Source organism: Raphanus sativus, chromosome 7 (assembly GCF_000801105.2).
Source record: "Raphanus sativus cultivar WK10039 chromosome 7, ASM80110v3, whole genome shotgun sequence".
Classification (NCBI taxonomy): Eukaryota; Viridiplantae; Streptophyta; class Magnoliopsida; order Brassicales; family Brassicaceae; genus Raphanus; species Raphanus sativus.
Genome location: NC_079517.1, coordinates 16,499,758 through 16,524,310, shown reverse-complemented (window position 1 = coordinate 16,524,310; position 24,553 = coordinate 16,499,758). Strand labels below are relative to the sequence as shown.

Genomic DNA, 24,553 nt, shown 5'->3' with positions numbered 1-24,553 from the left:
TTCGTTGCAAATGTAACAGTAAACTGTCTTAGATTCTTCATACATTCCATTGTCAAAATAAGAGCATTTATCTTCGAGTGGCGACTGACTCGCTCTTATATTTCTCGTTCCCATCAAACCATCAAAATTTTCCAGTGTGTTATACCACCCTTATCCAATATAAGCTTCCTAATTTTTACATGATCCTTCCATAAAGCATCATCTACCTTGAATATACAATACTATTGATTTTACTGGAAACCGAGTTTGATCGATTCTCTGAGTAAGTGAATTGTGTGCTTCAATTCAAAGTAATGACTCTGTTTCTGTCATTCGAGAGTATTTATAGGATCAATACCCAAGTTGCTAAATACTTTGTTGTTTTTTCATTTTCATATATACCATGAGATCCATGTAAACTGATGAATTTTCAATTCCAGAAAACCCTCCAAAATAAATAATCTATTTTTGCAAAAAGTGAATGAGTAAAAAATTTATCTAGATTAGATGGAATTCGTAAAAATATTTAAATCTCAATCACCGTTGGACATTCAAAAAATACATGATTTATGGATTTTTCAAGTGTTCTATATATTGTACAAATTGTATCCCATTAGATTACTCTTGTTCTTAGTTTTTTTTAAACTGTTATACATTCTTATACCAGTTGCCATAACAATAATTTGTTTTAATTCTTTTTTCAAGCCAGAAAATATGTTATCTAAATTACCAAGTGCGGCCAGAATGGATAAAAATCGTACACTATCCTATTTTTAATTTCTCAAACGAAAATCCTATATTTAAGTGTCAGCTATTTTGTTTCTTAAAGAAAGTGTCAGTTATTTTGGATAACATAAATCATTTCAATGTAAAAAGAGGTACAAATTAATTATTTTGAAGACAAGCACGTTGTCGTATTGGTTGTGCGATTGCCAATGTTCCCTACACAAGTTGATACCTTTGGAAATTACATTAAATTATACATGTACTGAAAATTTTCAAAATCTTATCTGAAATTCACAGCTAGCCTATTAAACATACATTTTTCTTAGTGAAAATATCACTTATTTTCTAACAATTTTTTAAGACATTAAATAAATTGAGGGATTACTACACTTTTCAAAAAGACTCGCTAAAGTTATATTCAAAAAGTCTACTGTTGAAAAGAAAATGAAACTTGCATATATATATATATATATATACCTGATTCTGATACCATGAGAATAATAATAAAACAGAGATTTATTGAAATATAAAATAGCTCATAGAGTTTTATCTAGGTTCATAAAATAGAAAGGAAGAAGCTTGAGAGTTGTATTCAAGAACACAAAGATTGTATTGATATCATGAGGGTTTAGAGAAAGAACTACATCTCCAAAACATGATGATTGAATTTATAAGACATACCTTAATTATTCTTTATACATTAAACAAGAAACGTTTAAAATTATAACCTGAAATTTGAACTAATTAAAAAAGCACCATGCTGAGTTGTTATATAATTGAAATGTTAATTTTGTTTACGTGACGATTTAAGAATCAATTGAGAATTTTGTTAGTCCAAAATTAAATTGCTATGGAATGTTATATTATATAATATGTCCATTATAGACCATTCATTTATCAATTGAAATGTATTATCTATTATTTCCTTAAATAAAACCTACGGAATTAACTAATATGATTAAAATATATGTATGACAATTAATGATTTAAAATAATAAATATTTGCTAAAAATTTCTATACTTTCTATCTTTAATTCTTTATTACTAATATAAATTATACAGTTACATTAATCATATAATAAAAATTTAGACTTTTGTATATGTTGAATTTTGATTTTTTCAAAACGAGTATAAATTACTAAAAAGATGCTAAAAGTCTCACATAAACTTTTGTGATCAAAGTTTAAATTTTTTTATGTAATAAGATACAATGATTATAAAACCATACGAATAAATAATTTTATTTTAATAGGTGTTTATGTATATATATATTTCATATCGTTTAAATTAATATGTACATCATATGAAAATACATACTTATATTTTTATATTTTCATTAAACATATATTGAAAAGTTAATATTTTAATTTTGAAATCTTCATCGTTTTTAAAATTATTATAAATTATTGAGACCATAAAATATCACACATTAAAAAAAAACAATTTGTTGGTAATTTACAGGTAATTTGGACTTTGGTGGATCCTCAAGATGTGAAAATAATTGAAAGCATACCACTCAGCCGAATTTTGAGAGCAGATCGAGATGGATGACATTTTACTAATACTGGAAGATACACGGTTAAATCAGGATACCAAGTAGAACGGGTGTTCCGGATAGAAAGAGAACATTACCAGAATTTTTCTTATAAATCACGACGAGCTCGCAGTCTGAACAAATCTTGTAACTGGTTTGAATGGCTTCATGTTTCAAGATTCTCACTAGAAATTTTTCTGTGCCATGCGCATATATAAAAATTTGAGTTATTAACACTTAGAGACAGTTTTTATGTTTTTATTACAACAAAAGACAGTTTCAACTACTGAGGTAGTTTTTTTATAACTAAAACCAAATAATATCTAACTAAGTTAACTCATGTGACCAAAATGGTCTCACATTTCACAACTTGCATTATCTCTCTCCTTTCTCTATTTGATTATCACAATGTTTTCCTTCTTCTTTTTCAAAAATTTGTTCGACTTCTTCCTCTTTTTTTTTTCATGTAACCCACATTTTTTTCCACAAATCATTATTTTTTACCTTCATAATTTCATTTTTTAAATTTTATGTATCACTAATTTTTTTCTTTTGCAGATTTACATGTCTAAAAATCAATACGGAAAATAGGCATGGAACCTCCATAGAAAGATTTCTTCAACCCAAAACCAAAGTCTTTGCCTCTTGTAACCATCTCAATTTGCGCCTCCGTCAGGCTGAAACCTCTGCCTCCATCTCATTTATGTCTCCTCGTTGCCTCCTACTCGTCGCTGCTTATTTCTCATCGCTGTATCTTTCTTGTTGTCTTTGCTGCAAAAGCTTGATGGATTACAATGGCCAATTGTAGTTTTATTGCACATTTGGTCCATAGAAATTTGAAAATATTCATTTCTAATCCAAAGGTTTTTGATTTGCACCCTTTTAAATTGATTTCACATTTTTTAATTTTGCAGACACGACCTTCTATAATTACACGAACATGTATGTTTATGTTTTTCGTGTAGATTGGTACATGATGGTGTATGTATACAATGCTAAAAAAAACAAAATCCACTGTTATATATATACAAGTTTTCAGTATTGTACACATGTACACTACCATATTTGTTGTACACATGTACACTACCATATTTGTTGTACAATGTACGTCACGAACCTTCAATGTACACATGTGCGCTAACGTATGTACACAACATGTTGAACACTGAAGCTGGTGTACACTGAAGCATGTGAAAAATGGACACTGAAGCTGGTGTACATAAAAGTTGAACACTGAAACTGGTGTACACTGAAACATGTGAAAAATGGACACTGAAGCTGGTGTACATAAAAGTTAAAGGTTAACAATAAGAAATTGTGTACAAACAAAGATTAATAATGTATTGTCGTTGCAGTAACATATAGAATTTATTAACATTTATATGTACATAATGTACATGATGATTGACTGTCCACGTATACACAATTTTGACTCAACATATACATTGGTTTAAAAAACAATGTGTACACCGATTACAAAGCAGCGGTTACAAAATATTATCACCGCAAATATCATCAACGTGTACATTAACATTTATATGTACATAAGTTGATTTAGATGATTTAAGTATAATTTAATTGTTAATACTATATTTGCATACATAATTGTATAACCAGGGTTTAGAATACATACATGTGTGCATGTGTAAATATTTATATGTGTATGTGTACAAGTGTACATGGACATATGTTAATGAAGTTAGTGTCTTTAGACATCAACATCTGCTCATCCAACCCCCATATATTACTATGTTTGTATTGTTGATATTTTTAACCTAACAAAACAAAAGCTTGGAAGTTTGAGAGGAAAATAGAACAAATTTCTTCACAAATAAAAGTATTGAGTCAAAAATAAATAATACAAAAAATGAGGGACTAGATTTTTAAAAATGGCGAAGTTGGCCATTGTTGCTATCGAGCTTTTCACAGGTGGTGGCAGTGACAAAAAAAAAGGCATGGCGAAGACAATTCTGGAGATTCAGAACCAGTGCCACAGTTTTGATCAATTTCGTCTTAGAGTTTGAGTCAGAGATATATCCATTGAAAGAGAGCTTTTATACATCATGATTATACCACCATCAGAAATATAGCTTCACATATCTCAAAAGATAGATTAGATAATAAAAATACTGATTATAAACATATTTTCTAGAAAAAATATTCTGAAAAAACAACAATCATTTTACAAAAGAAGAAATAAAGAAACCAAGAAGAAAAAACGAAGAAGAAGAACATGGGATCCATTTTGTCTTCTCTCTTAATTAAAAAATATATATTATATTTGGTTAGTGTAATGGATATTTATTTAGTTAGATTTTAGCTGAAAATGTAGATTTGGTTAAAGAAAACTACCTTAGTAGTGCAAAATGTCTTATTTTGTTAATAAAAACTTAAAACTGCTTTTGAGTGTAATATTTTCTAAAAGTTTTAAAAATATTTTTATGTAAACAAATTTTCAATTTTTAGTATTTAAATTTAAATTTATTAGTTAAAAAATAAAACCACAATGTATTTTTCTAGTTTGATTTATTCAAGTTTACTTTAACTTTTTAACTTTATTTTATTTAAATTGTAATAATAATAATTAAAAGTTTATAGAGTTATTCTATTCATATTATATTTGATTCAGTTAAATTTTATTTTAAATTAGTTCTAATAAATATATACATTAATATAAATAACATATATAAGTTGATAAATATATAATTGTAACTACACTTATTTTGATAATAAAAATATGATTCATAAATTGATGAAAAAATTAAATTCGTAATTATTATGTATATATATAATTATATTATTTTAATAGATATAGAAAAATTATTAGTATAACCATATTTCTAAAATCTTACCAAAATGGATACTTGTCGAAAAATAATATTTTTGATTTAAAATTTATTAGTTATTATATATTACGAAACTTTGCCAAAAATATGAATCCGTATATAGAAAATAGTCATTACCATATTTAATAAATCTTACCAAAAACATAAATTTTAATATAGAAAATTTTATATGTCACAATTACAACAATACCATGTCATATTTCTTTTAAGCCATGTCATCATTTTTTGTTGAGAGTAATTGTAGTGATGACATATGTACAAATCACTTTTCAAATATAGTCTAGAGGATCATTATTAAAAATTATGTTCACAAAAGATCCTCATCCTTACTGAAAGATATAAAATGGCATTACACAGAACAGAAAAGTATATCTGACTCCAAAGGAACTGGTTTGGTAAGTCTGATGTGGTTTTGGATTCTGCATCAAGAACTCCAAATTTAAGAATGTTGGATGCTCTTACAATGAGCCGTAGTCCACTGTAAAGGATTTTGGTTTTACCTTTCTTCATTCATTCTACAGGTAATACAATGGAACAGGTAATAATTTGGTACTAATACAAGCCTAATCAGTGAAAAAGGCAAACCAGACTCATTCCAAACACCAAGGTAGGCAACATGATTCTAGTTCACCCCTGGAAAACCTAAAGAGCCAAGTTGAGTAACATCCCCTAAGCAATATTCTTTAGAAACTGGTCTGTGAATATTCTTATACCTCCAACAATATGGAGTTTTTCTAGGCTGCTGTCTATAAAGGCATGCCAGCCTAGAATTAGAGTTTTTGACTTTGTAGGGCCTTGGTGTGAAGTACTCTCTGTTTCATAATAAGTGTCATTCTGAACTCATTTTCTTGTTACACAAAGAGTGTCACTTTACAATTCCAATGTAAATTATACTAACTTTCAGCTGAAAATTAATTGCAAACTGCATTGATTTTATAAATAATTTTATTTATCTAAAATACTATTGGTCAAAGAGGTATAATTAATTACAACTTACCTATATTTCAACAACTTTCTTAATCTGTGTGAAAAATATCACAACGACACTCTTTAAGAAACGGAGGGAGTATGTTAGATTTCTTTTTTCCACTTCCCATAAACCGAACTGTCTAATACTATTTCTAGTATCTTGCTTGTCTTGCAACATACAGTGTTTGGTCTTGGTTTGGTTATGATACGCTGAGATTCATTGCTAAACATTACTATTTATGCATGCTTATTGTGAGCTGTCGGTTCTTTTTCCAATCTTATTTATACCAAGGCAAAGACTGTCCATCAAATACATGAATCTTTCAATTCTCTAAATTTTGCTCCTTTGCATTACCAATGATTCGAAACCCAAACTTTGAATTACCATTACTCATTTAGCCAAAAGTCAAAATGGCCATTACACCAAAAAGAAAACAAGGAACAGAGTTGTTGCTTGAGCAAAATGAGAACCCTTCTTATAAATCTGAAGGATCCTTTACAAATGGTGTTACATCTGATACCAAAATGTGATCCACAGGCTTCAAACCTTTTCTCAACCAACGTTTCAACAAGGCCAACTCTAATCTCCTCACCTGTACAATTTTGTGTCCCACCAAATAAGTGAAAAACTCCACTAGTTATATACTATACAAAACAAGTTTCAAGCAATCCGAGAGGCTAAACGAAGTGTGACGTAGAAACAGAGTTCTGGACAAATCTAAAATGTTCTTCTTAAGGCACATAAAGTGTACAAGGAAGAGGAGACAAAAAAAAAAAACAACCTGTCTAACAATGAAAGGCTCCTCAGCTCGACTCAACGGTTCAGTTAACACAGTTAGAAACCCGTTTCTGTTCCCGTAGACAATATCCGTGAAAGGTCGATCACCCACCTGCGCCAAAAAAAAAAACACTTAAAACCTTACATACCAAACATCTTATCTACCAACCAGTTCCATCCCTAACATGATTAATTTACCATGATTAGCTCTGAAGAAGCGCAACCAAAGTGTTTCTCAACTTCTTCAGCAGTTCCCGCAGGCTTCTTTGTCTCTAAAAAATCATAAATTTTTGAAAACAGTCTTCATCAGTTAACAAAGCTACAAAACCCAAGAGAAAGATATACAAAGCAAACATACTATGTCTCAACACTCTAATCCCTGTTTCAGCCTCCAATGCTTTAGCTTTCGAATCATCGTGATCATACTCCGTAAGCCCTAAAATGTAACAAAGACATAATAAAGTTAGCATCTTCAAAATCAACCAAACAACAAAAAGATTCAAACTTTATCCAATATTTGATTTTCTGTTTACCAGCGGAGTTGCTAAACACGGCGATGTCATGACCAAACACGGCTTTACACTGCTCAATAGAAGGCCTGAGGGGTGGCCAGATCGCTAGAGAGTAAGGAGCAGTGAGAGTATTATCTTTATCGAAGACTACACCCTTGAACCCCTTTCGCTTCAGCTCTCCCCAGTCAATGTAGCGTAAATCTCTGACGGAAACATGGGGAAGAACCAAGTGACGATCTTTCACGATCACGGAGACGGAAGAGACGATGCCCTCTACGTTGATTCGTTGCCCAAGAGCCGCTTTCAGATCTGCCCACCACATGTTCGACGAAATTACCAAGCTTTTGTTGTCTCCTTCTTCGACGCCGCGGATAACCAATTCGACCGGTTCTCCGTCGGAGATCCGGTTAGAGAATCCTGGGTCTTCGGTCGGGGAGCTGAATTGGTAGAGGAGAAAGGAATCTTCGAAAGTGGGTGGGAGAGGAAGATGCTGCTTTTGGATTCGATGGGTTGTTGTTTGCAGAGGAGAGATGGGTTTGGTGGAGCAAGAGATGAGATTATTAGGGTTACGTTTGTAACGGGAAGGGGGAGAAAGAAGGAAGCTTTTGGGGATTGGGTAATAGGAAGTAGTGGAGGCAGCCATCGATGGGGTCTGCATCTCCCCCTTCTTTATAATATTCCCTTTTTTTTTCTTTTGTTACTTTTATATTTGACCAACAAAAAAAGTTAGTTGTAAGTTGTTTATCGGAAACGCGAAGAGAGAAACTCCAGATCTCTTGTTTTAGACAAATAGATTGACTACTTTTGTTTTGTTCCACACGCTTGGCTTTCCAAAAATATAAATAAACGGACAGCAACAAAAGCTAGCTTTAGCATTCCTAATGAAGCTGTGTCTTTTTTAAAGAGACGCAATCAGGATAGGACCTTAAGCCATGGCGAGGTCTTTTCTAGCTGCACCAAGACAAGCGCTTCTACGACATAGCCTCGTTTTAGTCTGTATCTTGGTGCGCCTTGCGCCATGGCTATAGGAAAACACAGATATGAAGATTCTTGGTCTTTGATGTAATCTACTAAATAATCTACAATGAGTTGCTTCATTTCTTGAAGTCAGACCAGACCTTTGATATGTTTCTTCCAAGAAGAACTTTCAAAACCGTCTCAAATATATTTAAGTTTTTTTTTCCTTTCCAAGGAAATATTGGTACTCATGGACTTGGGATGAAGAAGCACTGGTGAAGCAAATCATGTCTCTTTGAAATCAGGCAAAATGTAAAAGAAAAGGGACAAGCCGAAGTGATAAAGCACAGTTGCGAATGAAACATCCGTGGCATCAACAAAAAAAGCATCACAAAAACTCAAATCCAACTCCAAATCATCAATTTCCTGATATCAATCTTAAGAACTTGGTCATCAGTTATTATTCCTCTCATCCGTTACACATCAATTAAAAAAATTCACCTTAGCTTGGAATAGCAGACAAACGCGGTCGCTGCAACCAAACCAGCACCAACCACTGGCCACCACAACTCTACTTTCATGTGTTTCTCTCTCTGATACCAGGCTTCATGGCTCTCTCTTTCAACTCAACTATCATCTCCTGCGCTTCCTCAACCTTCTTCAGCAACTCTTCCTTCCTCAACTCCATTTCCTTCTCTCTTTCCTCAGCTTCACTCCCTGCCCCCTTCTTCTGCTCAGACTTGCATTTCTTCAACTCCTCTCCATTCTTCACCAGCTCCAGATTCAAGTCCCCAAATTTCTTCTGCAAATCCTTGATCTCCTTCTCTTTCGCATCACCTTTCTCCCTAATCTCCTCTTCTAACCTAACCTTCTTGCTCTTCTCCTCCACTACCCTCACTTCAAAAACCCCAATCTTCCTCTCCAACTCTCTAACCTTCCTCTCAACATCAGCTCTTTCCTTCCTTAACCCCTCAGCTTCCTTCTCACGCCCTTCCAAGCTCTCTCCCTTCTCAGCCAACTCCTTCTTCAGCTCAACCACCTCTTCCACCCTCTTATCCACCTCCGTCAACGAAGCGTTGAGCTCTTCCTGAAGACTCAACACCTCTCCTTCGAGCTCAACAGCTCTTGTGGAAATAGATTCCAAAGCCTTCTTCTCTTCCTCGTACTCCTCCATCTCTTTCTCCATCTCTCCCATGCTCTGATTCATCTCCGCTTCCACGTGTTTCATCTCCTCCATTTCTCCCGTTAGCTTCTTTAACCTCTCCTTCATCTCCAGATTCTCCCTCGTTAGCTCCTGATTCTTGTCGGAGATCGTCTCCGCCGCGCGATCCGCCATTCACGCTGTCACTAGAGAAGATTTCAACACAGAGTTCAGACGCAATGACATGTAACAAACATGAAAAATCAAAATCACAGCTTTAGAGAATCAGTCAGTTTGACGTTTTCCAGGAGACCAAACGAAACATTGCGATACAGATATTTCACTAATAGGGGAAGGATAGAGATTACTAGAACCTTGAATCGAGAGATAACAAGAGAGTTTTCTTGAGGTTTACCTTCTAACGAATTTTCCTGGGAAAGTTAAAGAGAAAACGACGAGATTTTCCAATCAGAGCTGTATAGGTTAATGATTCGGTTATTTAGGGCTTATCCGAAACAAATGGCGTTGTGAAATTGGGCTTTGCTTTAACCAGATACGTGGTTAAGAAAGCCCACTTGGTTTGGCAGCATCTTTATTTGGCCCATCAATAATACTCTCCATGGTGCCAATTAGTTTAGTTGCAAGCTACGTCTACAAACCAAGCGGTTTGGCTCTTCACTACAATGTATAAACCCAATGTTTTTAAACTCGACCCAAACACTGAACCGAATGACTTTCCGAATCACTGGGTCATCGGATCGACCGTAAATTAATAAATTAATTAATTTTATTATATTATAATATATTAGCTACGAAAATAGATATAGAAACTAAAGCTAAATATCTTCTAATATTTTTATAAAACATAAAATAATATTTTAGATATGTATATATTTTATGTTTAAAACATTTAGAAAATATTTAACTTTGGTTTCTATTTTTTATTTTTATCTGACATACAAAATATCAAAAATAGTTTAGATTATTAAAAAAAAATTATAACAACTTAAAATTTATGACATTTTAACAAAAATATATCAAGACTTAAAAATTAATAAATGTTTATATGTCTAATGTGAATGATAAAATTAAACTTCAAATCCGAAAATATACCAAAAATAAAACATCTTTAATAAATTGTCGATAACAAAACTGAAAAACTTAATTTCTTAATCAAAAATTATACAAAATAGATTTTAAAAACATAATTAAAAACTAAAAGAAAAAGCTAACAATTGTCTATTGGTTCAACCGGTAACCGAATTCCAGGTTTTACTGGTTTTTAACGGGATTTATTGGATTTTTAAATTTTAGTTTTTTCATATATCTAAACCGGATTTATTTTGGGTAACCGGATTTACCAGTTCAACCGTCGGTCCGGATCGGGTTTCAAAACATTGTATAAAGCTATCAACTCAAATCGTAAGTTAACTTGTGTAAAACTATCAACTCAAACCGTAAGTTAACTTGGTTGGTTAAGGTTTTCATGTCTTTACCTGAATCGGTTTTCATGTCATATTTTATGTAGTATCTATAGCTAACATTTGTCACCCTCTTCTCGAAAGCAAAACAATAACTTTTGTCAAAGACAACAACAACAAGAACAAACTCAAAGCAAACACCTGTCGTAGGAGTAGATGAAAACAAGCTGTCGATAGCCAATGATTGAGATAACAAGCGAGAAGAAGAAACTACAGTCTTCAGAGATTAGTTAAATTTGAGACAGTTTTCAAGCAAGTTACACACACGTTATAAAAAAAAAAAACTAGGAGATGGTTTTGTTCTTCAGCAACTTCATATGAAGAGTTGGACATTGCAACTCGATAACTCGTTGTAGAGTTCGAACATCTCCATGACACGTTGGCTTCTTAGTTGTGTAGGATTATTATTCTCTTCAGCATGAACCTCGATCTCCTTCAAACATGGAAAATAGTACAAGAAATGCTTAATCAATTCCATCTCTTCCATTGTTCTTCGAAACCCATGGATCTTCATCACTTTCACTGGACAAAGTCTGAGTGAAAGTCCTTTGTCCTCCCGAGAAATGCAGTCACAAGCATCCCCACACTTATCTGTCACATGGTGCAGGAGACCCTAACGGCACAAAGGAGAGACCCATTAAATAGAAGATTCAAAGTATTAAGCCTGGACTATAGAATAAGTTGTTTGTTTGTACATGTTAAGTTGTTTGTTATACCTGAAGGACTAGAGTTTCTAAATGTGGACAGTTCCTTAGAAGAGCTGGCATTGCTTGCCATCCTTTACACTCGTGACTCTCAATAGCTAATGATTTGAGGTTGTTGAACACTGGCATCGATTCAGAGCACATAGAAATCACCTGGAAGCAAGCCAAAAGACAAAACAAAAACAAAACATTTGGGAATCATATGTTTCAAAACTAGATCTTCGCTTGTGCATATGACCAAACAAAGATGACCGCTATTATCCAGGACCAGCCAAAAAATATATATAAACCAATAGTCAGACAGAGAATTAGAAAACTGACCTCAAGAGTATCAGGACCAAAGCTAAGATTCGGTACATTACGTGTGCCATGAAAGAGTTTCCACACCTTACTATAACGATGAGCATCTTCATCATTATCCGGTAAGAAGAAGTCGATTTGAGCATCAACCAAGTTTCCCATATTGACTACTGGATAGTCCGGTGCAACTAAACCAGAGTAGTTAAAGTGAAGGAGACTTGGTGTATCAAATGATAAAGTGTTTAACCAAAAGCATAACTTTATTGTTAGGGTCTTGAGGCTTGCACTTGACACTGTGACATCCATACCTTTCCAGACTACATAAACAAGAAGCAATTCCTCAAGGGAAGGCAGAGCATGAAGCAGAGTCTCAAACTCATTCGGACAAACAGAAACTGAGTCAAGAACCAGAGTTTTAAGCAACGGTAAGCGAATGCGACCAGCAACCAAGGAAATATCAATCCCAGAGCCTATGGTCAGACTAACTAGTGTGCTGCACTCAAAGCATTTTGGAGACAGCTGATAAAATTCTTCGTTGTTGATGATCTTCAGATCAAGATCCGAAACACCACGAGCTAACGCACTGCTTATCCAACCATCCACACGATCCGTATCAACATCAGTAACACACATGAGGGAGAATTTGTTTAGGGGAGAGTTACCCTGCAGCGCCAAAACTCTATCCACAAAGTCCATGAAGCTCTGTTTAACGTCTTCCCTGTCCCCTTTACCCTTTTCAGGATGCAGGAACACAGTGTCATCGATTTTAAGAGAAGGGATAAACGCGACAAGGTTGAGCCACCTCTTGGCGAGAATAGATGTCAAAGCAGCCTCCTTTGTAGTAAGGAAAGACAGAATATGACAAAGAACCCCGTCTGGTAGATTGCTAATGTGATCCATATTCTCTCTCTCTCTCTCTCTGCACGAAAGAACAGAAGAGAGATATGTTAACTGTAGACAAAGCTCGAAGCTTTTTTTAGTCAGGAACGGAACAAGCAGTAAGAGTGTAAAAGATATACAAACAGCAAAAAAAGGTTCAATCATAAATTCAAGTAAAACAAAAAAACATGAAAATTTAACAGAGGGAAACCCCAAATAACAACTGAACTAGGAATCTAACGAAACCCTCAGAAGAGAAGAGTCAAGAGAATGAGTGTAGTATCATAAGAGATGAGTCAAGCACGGGATCTACCTCGTTACGAAATGAACACCCAATGTTTAGGGCTCCCTCTCACACTCGAACCCTCTCTCTGCTATGTGTCGCTGGTTTGGTTAAACAAGCGGAGATATGAAGAAAAAGCTAAAACAACACATGTAAAGTGATTGTTTTGCACTTTTGCTGGTTTCAATTATGTTACATGGAAACTTAAGCCGAAACCGGGAAGTGGAATCGTGTGGAAGCGTAGAAGCAAATTTTTTTATAAAACTAGCAGAAACTTGTCGAAAGCATATCTTTTATATTTATATATATTATATATATATATATTAAATATAAAAGATTACAAATGTGACTAACAATTATATGATTCAAATTAAAATAAAAAAAAATATTCATTTATAATAATTTTAAATGATTTCATGTTAAAACCGTAAAATTATGCATAAACTATGTTTATAAAATATTATTATACTAATTATTTTTTAATATTTTGTAAATAATTAACAAAATATATTTGAATATAGACGCTATTTCTCTAATAAACCCTCAATGCATAAAGAATATATATAGTATTAGTTTTAATTTTTGTATATTTATATTATCTATTTCACTATTATATAAAAACAATGTTTCTTCTATTTTTATTTATTTATAATATTGTATTTTAAAAAAACGGAAGTGTGATTCTAAAATAGAATCGTAAGATTCCATCGTGTTTTTAAATATGTATTTTTGGAAGCGCAATGGAAACGAGATTCCGAGAGCTTCCACAAGCTTCCGATTTCGATTCCGATTCTGAAGTGGAAAGCGGGCGTCCGACAAAACTTCCATGGAACCTAGGTTTTAAATACAGACGAGGCTCGAGTGTATTATTAAGAGTTATTCTTGGGTTCACCCTTAGAGTGAACCTAGAGGTTCACCCAACCAATAGAAATCACTCATTTCACAATTGATATCTTTTAAAAAAGGAAACAAAATATTGTCAAGTTATATTATGTTTTTAAAATGAATAAAATGGAAACAAATAAAAATAATAGTAGTTAAAAATGATTTAAAAATATATTTTAACATCTTCGAAAAAAACAAACTCTAAACCCTAAATCATAAACCCTAAACTCTAAATCATAAACCCTAAACTGTTAAGTATACCCTAAACCCTTGGGTATACGCTAAACCCTTGGGTATACGCTAAACTCTTGTATAATCTTAAACTCTAAACCCTAAACTCTAGTATATGCAAAAAAAATTAGATATTTTAATGCCATCATCGAAATATTAAACCCTAAACTCTAAACCTTAAACCCTTAGGTAAATCATAAATACTTGGATAATCCTAAATTTTAACTAAAAAAACTAAACACTAAAACAATAAATCTTAAAAATACTAAAACCTTAATCTTAATCCCTAAACTCTTTTTAGGATTAAGGGTTTGGTATTTTTAAGATTTAGTGTTTAATGTTTTTAGTTTAGAGTTTAGAGTTTAATGTTTAGTGTTTTGACGACGGATTTAAAATATTTTAAATTTTTTTTGTTGCATATATTACTATTTTTATTTATTTTTAACATTTTTTATTTTAAAAATATAATATAACTTGATAATATTTTGTTTCCTTTTTTAAAAGATATCGATTGTGAAATGGGTGATTCCTATTGGTTGGATGAATCTTTAGATTCACTCTAGAGGTGAACCTAAGAATAAGTCTATTATTAACTAGTCCAGTTGGTTATTAACTTATTATTATATGGTTTTTCTTTCGGTTTAATTTCTTGTTTTCAAATGGTTTTGGTTTGGACCGGTTTTTCTTACGGGTGGCAAGACTGATGTCAAACACAATATGCAAACTTTCTTACCATGTCTGCTACCTAATAACAAATGCTCGAGTTCATCATCTCTCACCTGAATAAATGTACCAACAAGCTTTTATGTTAATATGTTTCAGTTCACCGCACAATATTATAAAAATGTAATACATTTTGTACGTGGGGGCTAGCAAACGGGTGAAATTAATCTTCAAACTCTACGTATTCAAGATTCTCGGTTTAAATTGTATCAAGACTTTATTTGGGCACATTCAAACCATGATTAACTTGATTTGTGGATTTGTCAAGGTTCTTAATTTCCTTTCTCTGCCATAGGTTTGAATTGTAACCAAAAAAAAAACTTTATTGGAGTGAGATTGCTAATATTGTTCTTCTCAAGCCAAATGTTCTTCACACGTTATTCATCTTTAACTCCAAAACACTGGCTTAAGGCACTTTATGTGATGTGTTACTGAAAAGGTCTCAGAAGTAGGTGTATCAAACCAAAGTAGCTTAGTTCAGTTTCTAAACCGGGCTTGGTTAAGGTCTGATTACTTTGCTGGAATCAGTTTGATTTGGAGCCATTTGAATGATCATGGTCAGATTTTTGTGTAGTATATGCGAATTATACATGATCAACGAACCGTGGACTTTTGGACTGAGATAACTTATGTGATGATAGCTAACCTTTGTCACCCTCTTCTCAAAAACAGAGAAAAAAAAACAAGAACAAACTCAAAGCAAATTCTTGGCGGGAATCAAATGAAAATAAGCCATCGATAGTAAATTATTCATAAAACAAGCAAGAAGAAAAAAACTACAGACTTTTGAGATTGGTACAGTTTGAGACAGTTTTCAAGCAAAGTTAGACACACCTTAAACTGCAGGAAAAAACTAGGAGATGGTTTTTTTCTTCAGCCACTTCATATATGAAAGAATACGGGCCACCATGAGTTTAACATTGCAAGTCGATAACTTGTTGTAGAGTTCGAACTTCTCCAAGACAAGTTTAAAAACTTCATGGTTTCTTAGCCATGTGGGATTCTCTTCAGCATAGACCTCCATCTCCTTCAAACATGGAAAATACTCCAAGAAATGCTCTATCATCGCCATCTCTTCTATTGTTCCTTGAAACCCATGAATCTTTATCACTTTTACTGGACAAAGTCTGAGTGAAAGTCCTTTGTCCTCCCGAGAAATGCAGCCACAAACATCCCCACACTTATCTGTTACACGGTGCACGAGACCCTAAAGGCACAAAGGAGACCCATTAAGAGAAGATTCAAAGTATTAAGCATGGACTATATAACAAGTTGTATTGTACATGTTGGTTTATCTTAATACCTGAATGACTAGAGTTTCTAAATGTGGGCAGTTCCTTAGAAGAGTTGGCATTGTTTGCCATCCTCGATCCTTGTCGCTCCTAATAGCTAATGATTTGAGGTTGTTGAACACTGGCATCGATTCAGAGCACATAGAAAGCACCTGAAGGCAAGATAGAATTTTAGAATTACATGTTTTGAAACCTAACCATATATTCCAAGAGGGAGTGAGAGAAGAGAAAACTTAACCTCAAAAGTGTGTGGAAACAAGTGCAGATGAGGAACATTACGTATGCCATGAAAGAGTTTCCACACGTTATCTGGTCCTCTAAGTTTCTTGAGTTTGATGAGTTGGTGTTCATTTAATAAAAAGATGTTCATTTGAGCATCAACCAAGTTTCCCATATTGATTACTGGAAAGTCCGGTGCAATAGAACCAAAGTACTTAAAGTGAAGGAGACTTGGTGTATCAAATGATAAAGTGTTTAACCATTCATTTAACTTTATTGTTAGGGTCTTGAGGCTTGCACTTGACACTGTGACATCCTCCATATCTTTCCACATTACATCAACCAGAACTAACTCCTCAAGAGAAGGCAGAGCATGAAGCAGAGTCACAAAGTCGGTAGGAGAAACCATAACCCAGTCAAGAACCAGCGTTTTAAGCAGCGGTAGGAAGATTTGCTTTAGGCAATGTCCTGCAGAGACAAATATCTCATAAACATACTATACTTCATAGCCGTTTGAGTAGTGTTTAGATTTTGCATTCCGGCCGAAAATTTTAGAATATTTCATAAAATTAGACACTGTATCAGTTAGAAATGTAGCTATCTTTACCATCAGTAGAAATTATATTCCTCATATTTAGAATTTTAATTTAAATAAAATAGATGAACTTTGCATTTGTAAGCCTAAAACGAATCCATCTCGATGTAACTGCCCATTAGGCTTTTCAACTAGTGAAGGAGCCCAGCAAAAGGCCTACACATAGCATGGCATGGCATGGCATGGCATGGCATGGTCAAATGACTCGAACCATTTAAAAAACTTGGTTGGTTGGTATTTTCTTTTTTTTTATCTCTTGGTCTGATTCGGTTTAGTTTGGACATGTACCTTTGATCAGAGTTTACTCTGTATATGATTAGATCTCAAGCCAAATGTTCATCACACGTTCTTCATCTTTAACTCCAAAACCCTCAGCTTAAGTGATGATAGCTGACCTGTCACTCTCTCCTTGTTCTTTATGTGAATTATACATGATCAACAAACCGTAGACGTTTGGACTAAGATGGCTTATGTGATGAGAGATAACCTTTGTCGATAGCAAATGATCGTAAATCAAGAAAGAAGAAGAAACTACAGTCTTGAGATTGGTGCAGTTTGAGACAGTTTTCAAATCAGTTATACAAAAATTAAACTGCAAGCCAAACTAGGAGATGGTTTTGGCTCTTCAGCCATTTCACATGAAGAGCTGGACATTGCAAGTCGATAACTTGTTGTAGAGTTCGAACATCTCCAAGACAAGTTTAAAAACTTGATGGTTTCTAAGCCGTGTAGGATTCTCTTCAGCATGAACCTCCATCTCCTTCAAACATGGAAAATAGTCTAAGAAATGCTTAATCATTGCCATCTCTTCCATTGTTCCTCGAAACCCATGGATCTTCATCACTTTCACTGGACAAAGTCTGAGTGAAAGTCCTTTGTCCTCCCGAGAAATGCAGTCACAAGCATCCCCACACTTATCTGTCACATGGTGCAGGAGACCCTAACGGCACAAAGGAGAGACCCATTAAAGAGAAGATTCAAAGTATTAAGAATGGACTATAGAATAAGTTGTTTGTTTGTACATGTTAAGTTGTTTTTTATACCTTAAGGACTAGAGTTTCTAAATGTGGACAGTTCCTTAGAAGAGCTGGCATTGCTTGCCATCCTTTACACTCGTGACTCTCAATAGCTAATGATTTGAGGTTGTTGAACACTGGCATCGATTCAGAGCACATAGAAAGCACCTGAAGGCAAGACAGAATTTTAGAGTTGCATGTTTTGAAACCTAACCATATATTCCAAGAGGGAGTGAGAGAAGAGAAAACTTAACCTCAAAAGTGTGTGGAAACAAGTGCAGATGAGGAACATTACGTATGCCATGAAAGAGTTTCCACACGTTATCTGGTCCACTAAGTTGCCTGAGTTTGATGAGTTGGTGTTCATTTAATAAAAGGATGTTCATTTGAGCATCAACCAAGTTTACCATATTGACTACTGGATAGTGCCATGCAATAGAACCAGAGTAGTTAAAGTGAAGGAGACTTGGTGTATCAAATGATAAAGTGTTTAACCAAAAGCAAAACTTTATTGTTAGGGTCTTGAGGCTTGCACTTGACACTGTGACATCCATACCTTTCCAGTCTACATAAACAAGAAGTAATTCCTCAAGGGAAGGCAGAGCATGAAGCAGTGTCTCAAACTCACTAGGACAAACCGTAACCAAGTCAAGAACCAGAGTTTTAAGCAACGGTAAGCGAATGCGACCAGCAACCAAGGAAATATCAATCCCACGGTGTATTTTCAGACTAACTAGTGTGCTGCACTCAAAGCATTTTGGAGACAGCTGATAGAAAACCCCTTCGTTACTATGAATACTGATCTTGAGATCAAGATCCGAAGCACCACGAGCTATCACACTTGAGTGAGAATTTCTTCAGGGGAGAGTTACCCTGCAACGCCAAAACTCTATCCACAAAGTCCATGAAGCTCTGTTTAATGTCTTCCCTGACCTGCTTACCCTCTTCTGGATGCAGAAACACAGTGTCATCGATAGTAAGACAAGGGACAAATGCGAGAAGGTTGAGCCACGTCTTGGCGAGAACCGATGTCAAAGCAGCTTCCTTTGTAGTAAGAAAAGACAGAATATGACAAAGAACCTCGTCTGGTAGATTGCTAACGTGATCCATCTTCTCTCTCTGCACGAAAGATTGGGTATTTTTTAAGTACAAAACCTCGAAGCTTTCTAGTCGGAAGATACGATGATGACTAGACAATATTACTGTGCACGACATAAACACAACAGAGAGGGAAACTCAATTAACAAGGCAAGTAGAAAAGGAGGAAACTTGAAACCCTAACAAGAGACTAGCTAGAATCAGTAGAGATGAGTTTCGGCTTTTACCTCGTAACAAAGTGCTTAATCCGACTTAGTGCAATGAATCCGATGAGAAGAGAGCAGATGTTATTTGAACGAAATTGCTTTAATCGCTGGTTTCTATAGCCCTGCCCTACACGCTGACAAGAGAGCAGCAGAGGTTTTGTAACGAATAACAGCCGAGGCTTGTCTAGCTAAATTGATGTTTTATCAATAAACGTCACCGGTTTATATCTATGGTTTATCTTAAAATGTTAACCGGTTTTGGTCGATGGTTTACTTCTATAGACGTGCTTCCTAAGACTTGTTATGGTTTTGGTTTTGGTTTGGACCGATTTTGGACCAATATGAAAAGTGATCGTTTGATCGGTTCACATCTTCCACAGACCAGGACGTAAATTGATCATTTGACTCGGTTAACAAATCACTAAGAGCAGTATTTTCAAATCACGGTCGAACCGTAAATTCGATGACCAATATATAATTTGGTTTGTATCCAGTTAAAATTTCTCTATTTAAAAACTTAATAAACCCGGTTAAAACTTGTGGTCAGATAAAAATCTAGATAAAACTGATGGTATTTTTTATAAAAATTAATTAAAATTTTAAATATTTTTAGTAGTACATAAAATTAAAAAATTATTTGATTTGCAATTCTTTAGATTTTAATAAATTTTTACTGTAACTTTTTAAAAGAAGAAAATGGTGATAAAGAAAGCAAAATTTATTGATGTGATGAATATATTTTAATTTTAAATTTATATTAGTAGTTATCTATTTATTTATTAACTTTTACCCAAAATCTTAATTTAGTAGAAAAATTAATCAAACAATACTTTAATACATATTTCATAATGTTTTGTAAAATCGATTTATTATTCTGACTCATTTAATTCAGTTAATAATACTCCGAATTTAGATACTTTTAAATATCATTAAAATAAATCTAAAATTGAGAATTAGATCTGAATAATTTGGATTTTCATGTCTAAATTTTCGGTTTATTCATGTTCAGTCATATTTAATTAAATTATATTTTGGGGTTAGATACATTTCTATAATTTATATGACTCATTCATATATTTTCAGTTCAAATCAGATACGCGCAAAATACTCATAGTTATTTAAAAAAATTAAATATTGATGGAAATGGATTACCGAGAATATCAGAAAAGGGAGAAAATACATGGCCAATAATCTTCAAATCTCTAACGGGAACACAAGAACGTTTGATGATGGGTAGGGTTGTCAAAATGAGCTACCTTACTCAACTCAGCTTATAAGTTTGGGTATTTCATGAGGCACCACAGTTCAGCTCATTTATTATATAAGCTTTAATATGTAAATTCGAACTCAAATCATCTAAATCATGAATTAAATGAGATAATTCGCGATTAAATTCTTTTAAAAAATAAATATTATAAAAATAATTAAAAATAAAATATAGAATAAAATTATTTATAAGATAATTAAAATTTTAAATATCAAAACTTCACAACTTCAATATTAAATATCGTATAAAACCAACACCTAATAATTATTTAAATAATGGCTAAATCAGTGATTAAAAAATAATTTCTACATAAGAGTGAGATGATTCATCTTCTAAATCTTCATATATTCAAATCATAAAGATACATATCTCACATGAGTGCTTTAGGAATGTTTTGTTTATATTTTAGTTCTAGAGATATATGATAGGATGATTGATATCAATATTCTGTTACATTTATATATATTTAAAAATTTTGGTTTTACATTTTTATTTTAGAAAATAGATATTATTAATATAGAAACTATTTTTATCACAGTTAGTCGTTTTATGATAATCTATTCTTTCATTTTTTCATCGTTGGTTTACCTTTTTTTATTTAGTTTATGATCTCTATTTGTGAGGAATTGTTATCATTAGGATAGATGTTAAGAGGAAGCGCAGTGGTGTATACAGTTAAGTTATTCTAAGGACAATTTCAATTGAACTCTAAAACACCAAATTTGGTGCTCATCTATATGAGTAGAATTTATATGAGTTTGGTTATATAAAAGTATCTTGCAATGTTACTGATTTTATTATATAGCTGAGCTTCCTGAGCCTTTTATGTTCAGTTAAGAAATCAACTAAAGAACCCACTGAACAAATTTTAAACCAACTTGTTTGGCTCTAGACTAACTGGAACTCGATTTTAATACATATGTTAAAATTAGAGTTTGTTGGAATAAGAAATGTTTGTTCTAAGATTATTGCTCTAATATCACAAGTTGGATAGTGTGGAGAAGTCTAACACGGTTAATAATTTTAGACAATCATAGAGAAATGTAAATTCATACTAAACTAAGCGTGTACACCAAGTTGAGTTAATAGGAATTCTAACTTGAATTCGATTTAGATAACAGTTCAAGAATATGGATCATAGTCCATCATGTAAATGAAAATTTTATTAAATCTTGGTCAAAAATTATTAATTTTGGTTAAAAATAGTTTTGATCACCAAGGTAAGAAATCTTTATGGTTTTGTGATTAATTTTAACTAAAATGAAAAAGTTTTTGGTATTTTTTAAGCTATATAATGTTCCCTCACATCAGACTAACAAGAACATGAACAACAACAATCTCTTCCAATTCTCATATATAATGGAGGTTTGCTAGGCTTTTTATTCAAGTGGTATGAATATATAAAAAATATTTAGTTCTATCCTAGAACTTTAATTATCATATAACCATCATGCTGCGGGCGACGAGATTAAGAAAGGACTTCACGGTATTTCTAGATATAATGTTCTTCATAAAATATTTTTCAAATTATTCCCCTTTATGAATTAAGGCTATCAACTCGAACCATAAGTAAGTTGGTTTCATTATGGTCAGATTTTAAGTAGTTTACATGATTACGTTCTTAAGACAAGTGTTCTGTATGTCTCTCTGGCTAAGATAGATGGCTGACTTACGTGATGATGGATAACCTTTGTCACTCTCTTCTCAAGAAGAAAAAAAAAAGTCAAAAACTTTTGCCAAGTAAATGGTTCAGAAAAACACGCAAGAAGTAGAAACTAGAGTCTTTTGAGATCGGTTAAACTGCAGGAAAAAAAACTAGGAGATAGGTTTGTGCTTCAGCCACTAATCATATGAAGAGCTGGACGTTGCAACTCGATAACTTGTTGTAGAGTTCGAACATCTTCAAGACACGTTGGTTTCTTGGCCGTGTAGGATTCTCTTCAGCATAGACCTCCATCTCCTTCAAACACGGAAAATAGTCCAAGAAATGCTTTATCATTGCCATCTCTTTCATTGTTCCTTGAAACCCATGGATCTCCATCACTTTTACTGGACAAAGTTTGAGTGAAAGTCCTTTTTCCTCCCGAGAAATGCAGCCACTAACATCCCCACACTTGTCTGTCACACAGTGCACGAGACCCTACAGGCACAAAGGAGACCCATTAAGAGATTCAAATGCTAAGTGTCTGTGCATGTTTGGCAAACGATTTGTTCCTCAATGACTAGAGTGTCTAAATGTCTTCATACCTGAAGGACTAACGTTTCTAAATGTGGACAGTTCCTTAGAAGAGCTGGCATTGCTTGCCATCCTCTCTCCGTGTTACTCTTAATAGCTAATGATTTGAGGTTGTTGAATACTGGCATCGATTCAGAGCACATAGAAAGCCCCTGAAAGCAAAGACAAAAGACAAAACAAAAATATTTTGGAATCACATGTTTCAAAACTAGATCTTCGCTTGTTCATATGCTCCAGGAACCTGACCTCAAGAGTATCAGGAAGCAAGCTAAGATGAGGAACATTTCGCATGCCATGAAAGAGCTTCCACACATTGCTAAAACGAAGAGCATCTTCGTCATTATCTGGTTCTCCAAGTGACTTGATATGGATTTCACTAAAGTTGATTTGAGCATCAACCAAGTTTCCCATATTAACTACTGGATAGTCTGATGCAACTAAACCAGAGTACTCAAAGTGAACAAGACTTGGTGTATCAATTGATAATGCGAATAACCAAAAGCCTACGTATATTGTTAGGGTCTTGACGCTTGCACTTGACACTATGACATCCCTATCTTTCCAAATTACACGAACCAAAACTAATTCCTCAAGGGAAGGCAGAGCATGAAGCAGAGTCTCAAACTCGTCAGGACAAACCTTAACCCAGACAAGAACCAGCGTTTTAAGCATTGGTAAGAAAACTCGAGCAGCAGCCAAAGTAACATCAATCCCAGAGCCTATGCTCAGACTAACTAGTGTGCTGCACTCAAAGCATTTTGGAGACAGCTGATAGAAAACACATTTGTCACTAGGAATAAGGATCTGTAGATCGAGATCCGAAACACTGCCACGAGCTAACACATTGCCAATCCAACCATCCAGACGATCCATATCAACCACAGTAAAACAGTTGAGGGAGAATCTCTTTAGGGGAAACTTAATCTGCAACGCCAAAATTCTATCCACAAAGTTCATGAAACTCTGTTTAATGGCTTGCCTATCCCGCTTACCCTCTTTCGGATGCAGGAACACAGTGTCATCGATAGTAAGACAAGGGACAAACGCGACAAGGTTGCGCCATCTCTTGGCGAGAATCGATGTCAAAGCAGCCTCCTTTGTCGTAAGGAAAGAGAGTATATGACAAAGAACCTCGTCTGGTAGGTTGCTAACACGATCCATCTCCTCTGCACGAAAGAAGAGAGGTACGTTAATTAGACAAAGCTCGAAGCTTTTTAGTGGGAACAAACAGTAGCAGTGTAAAAGAGATGAGTAAAGGTCGGCATCCACCTCTTTACGAAATTCTTATTCCACCACCCAAATTTAGGGCTTCGGTTGCAATGAACCCAAACTTAGTCGCTTCTAAAAAGCGGAGGTATAAAGAAAGAGGGTTTGGTATAAATTACCAGTCCAGTGTGAATATGTTGTTTATATATGATTTTTTCTTCCGGTTTTAATCGATGGTAGATGTGCATAACTAGGCTTGGTCATAAGATTCGAAATCCCAAATCAAAAAAACCCAACCCGTTATTCGATCCAGAATGTAAATTTATCCGAATGGATTTTGTAGCATGGTACAAAAAAATATTTGAACCCAAAAAGTAGAGGTGGGCAAAAAACCCAAATCGAACCGAACCGAAGCAACCAAATCGAAGTTAAACCAAACCAAACTAAACCGTGCTCTTTATGTAACCCAATTGGTTCATGTTTTACTCAA

The 24,553-nt window shown here is 34.0% G+C and overlaps 5 protein-coding genes and 1 pseudogene across 8 annotated transcripts; all 6 read right to left on the bottom strand.

The window, feature by feature from the left end:
- Window positions 1-6,412: 6,412 nt before the first annotated feature.
- Window positions 6,413-8,117, bottom strand: LOC108818014 (phosphatidylglycerophosphate phosphatase 1, chloroplastic/mitochondrial). The gene is made up of 5 exons (XM_018590861.2): window positions 7,366-8,117; window positions 7,191-7,268; window positions 7,031-7,104; window positions 6,837-6,944; window positions 6,413-6,647 (listed from the first exon to the last, which is right to left on the bottom strand). Exons 1-5 carry the CDS (start codon window positions 8,000-8,002, stop codon window positions 6,531-6,533), a joined length of 1,014 nt encoding a protein of 337 aa, XP_018446363.1. The 5' UTR covers window positions 8,003-8,117; the 3' UTR covers window positions 6,413-6,530.
- Window positions 8,118-8,638: 521 nt separating this feature from the next.
- Window positions 8,639-9,962, bottom strand: LOC108818013 (peroxisomal and mitochondrial division factor 1). Of its 2 annotated transcripts, none has more exons than XM_018590860.2 (2): window positions 9,858-9,962; window positions 8,639-9,648 (listed from the first exon to the last, which is right to left on the bottom strand). In XM_018590860.2, exon 2 carries the CDS (start codon window positions 9,635-9,637, stop codon window positions 8,879-8,881), a length of 759 nt encoding a protein of 252 aa, XP_018446362.2. In that variant the 5' UTR covers window positions 9,638-9,648; window positions 9,858-9,962; the 3' UTR covers window positions 8,639-8,878. The 2 variants fall into 2 exon arrangements, with proteins under 2 accessions (XP_018446362.2, XP_056846844.1); XM_056990864.1 differs by having other exon boundaries at window positions 9,817-9,916.
- A 1,053-nt stretch (window positions 9,963-11,015) lies between these two features.
- On the bottom strand, window positions 11,016-13,322 carry LOC108814830 (F-box protein At3g59000). 2 transcript variants are annotated; one of them, XM_056990736.1, is made up of 4 exons: window positions 13,120-13,322; window positions 11,949-12,846; window positions 11,640-11,780; window positions 11,016-11,536 (listed from the first exon to the last, which is right to left on the bottom strand). In XM_056990736.1, the coding sequence occupies exons 2-4, from the start codon at window positions 12,825-12,827 to the stop codon at window positions 11,237-11,239; spliced, it is 1,320 nt and encodes a 439-aa protein (XP_056846716.1). In that variant the 5' UTR covers window positions 12,828-12,846; window positions 13,120-13,322; the 3' UTR covers window positions 11,016-11,236. The 2 variants fall into 2 exon arrangements, with proteins under 2 accessions (XP_056846716.1, XP_018442962.2); XM_018587460.2 differs by having other exon boundaries at window positions 11,949-12,838.
- A 2,288-nt stretch (window positions 13,323-15,610) lies between these two features.
- On the bottom strand, window positions 15,611-17,071 carry LOC108815547 (putative F-box protein At5g38390). The gene is made up of 4 exons (XM_018588116.2): window positions 17,047-17,071; window positions 16,459-16,907; window positions 16,232-16,372; window positions 15,611-16,135 (listed from the first exon to the last, which is right to left on the bottom strand). Exons 1-4 carry the CDS (start codon window positions 17,069-17,071, stop codon window positions 15,782-15,784), a joined length of 969 nt encoding a protein of 322 aa, XP_018443618.2. The 3' UTR covers window positions 15,611-15,781.
- A 597-nt stretch (window positions 17,072-17,668) lies between these two features.
- LOC108816427 (F-box protein At3g59000-like) lies at window positions 17,669-19,239 on the bottom strand (annotated as a pseudogene).
- Window positions 19,240-22,339: 3,100 nt separating this feature from the next.
- On the bottom strand, window positions 22,340-24,245 carry LOC108814780 (putative F-box protein At3g58820). 2 transcript variants are annotated; one of them, XM_018587408.2, is made up of 4 exons: window positions 24,127-24,245; window positions 23,104-24,023; window positions 22,869-23,009; window positions 22,340-22,761 (listed from the first exon to the last, which is right to left on the bottom strand). In XM_018587408.2, exons 2-4 carry the CDS (start codon window positions 24,016-24,018, stop codon window positions 22,468-22,470), a joined length of 1,350 nt encoding a protein of 449 aa, XP_018442910.1. In that variant the 5' UTR covers window positions 24,019-24,023; window positions 24,127-24,245; the 3' UTR covers window positions 22,340-22,467. The 2 variants fall into 2 exon arrangements, with proteins under 2 accessions (XP_018442910.1, XP_018442911.1); XM_018587409.2 differs by lacking the exon at window positions 24,127-24,245 and having other exon boundaries at window positions 23,104-24,117.
- Window positions 24,246-24,553: the final 308 nt, after the last annotated feature.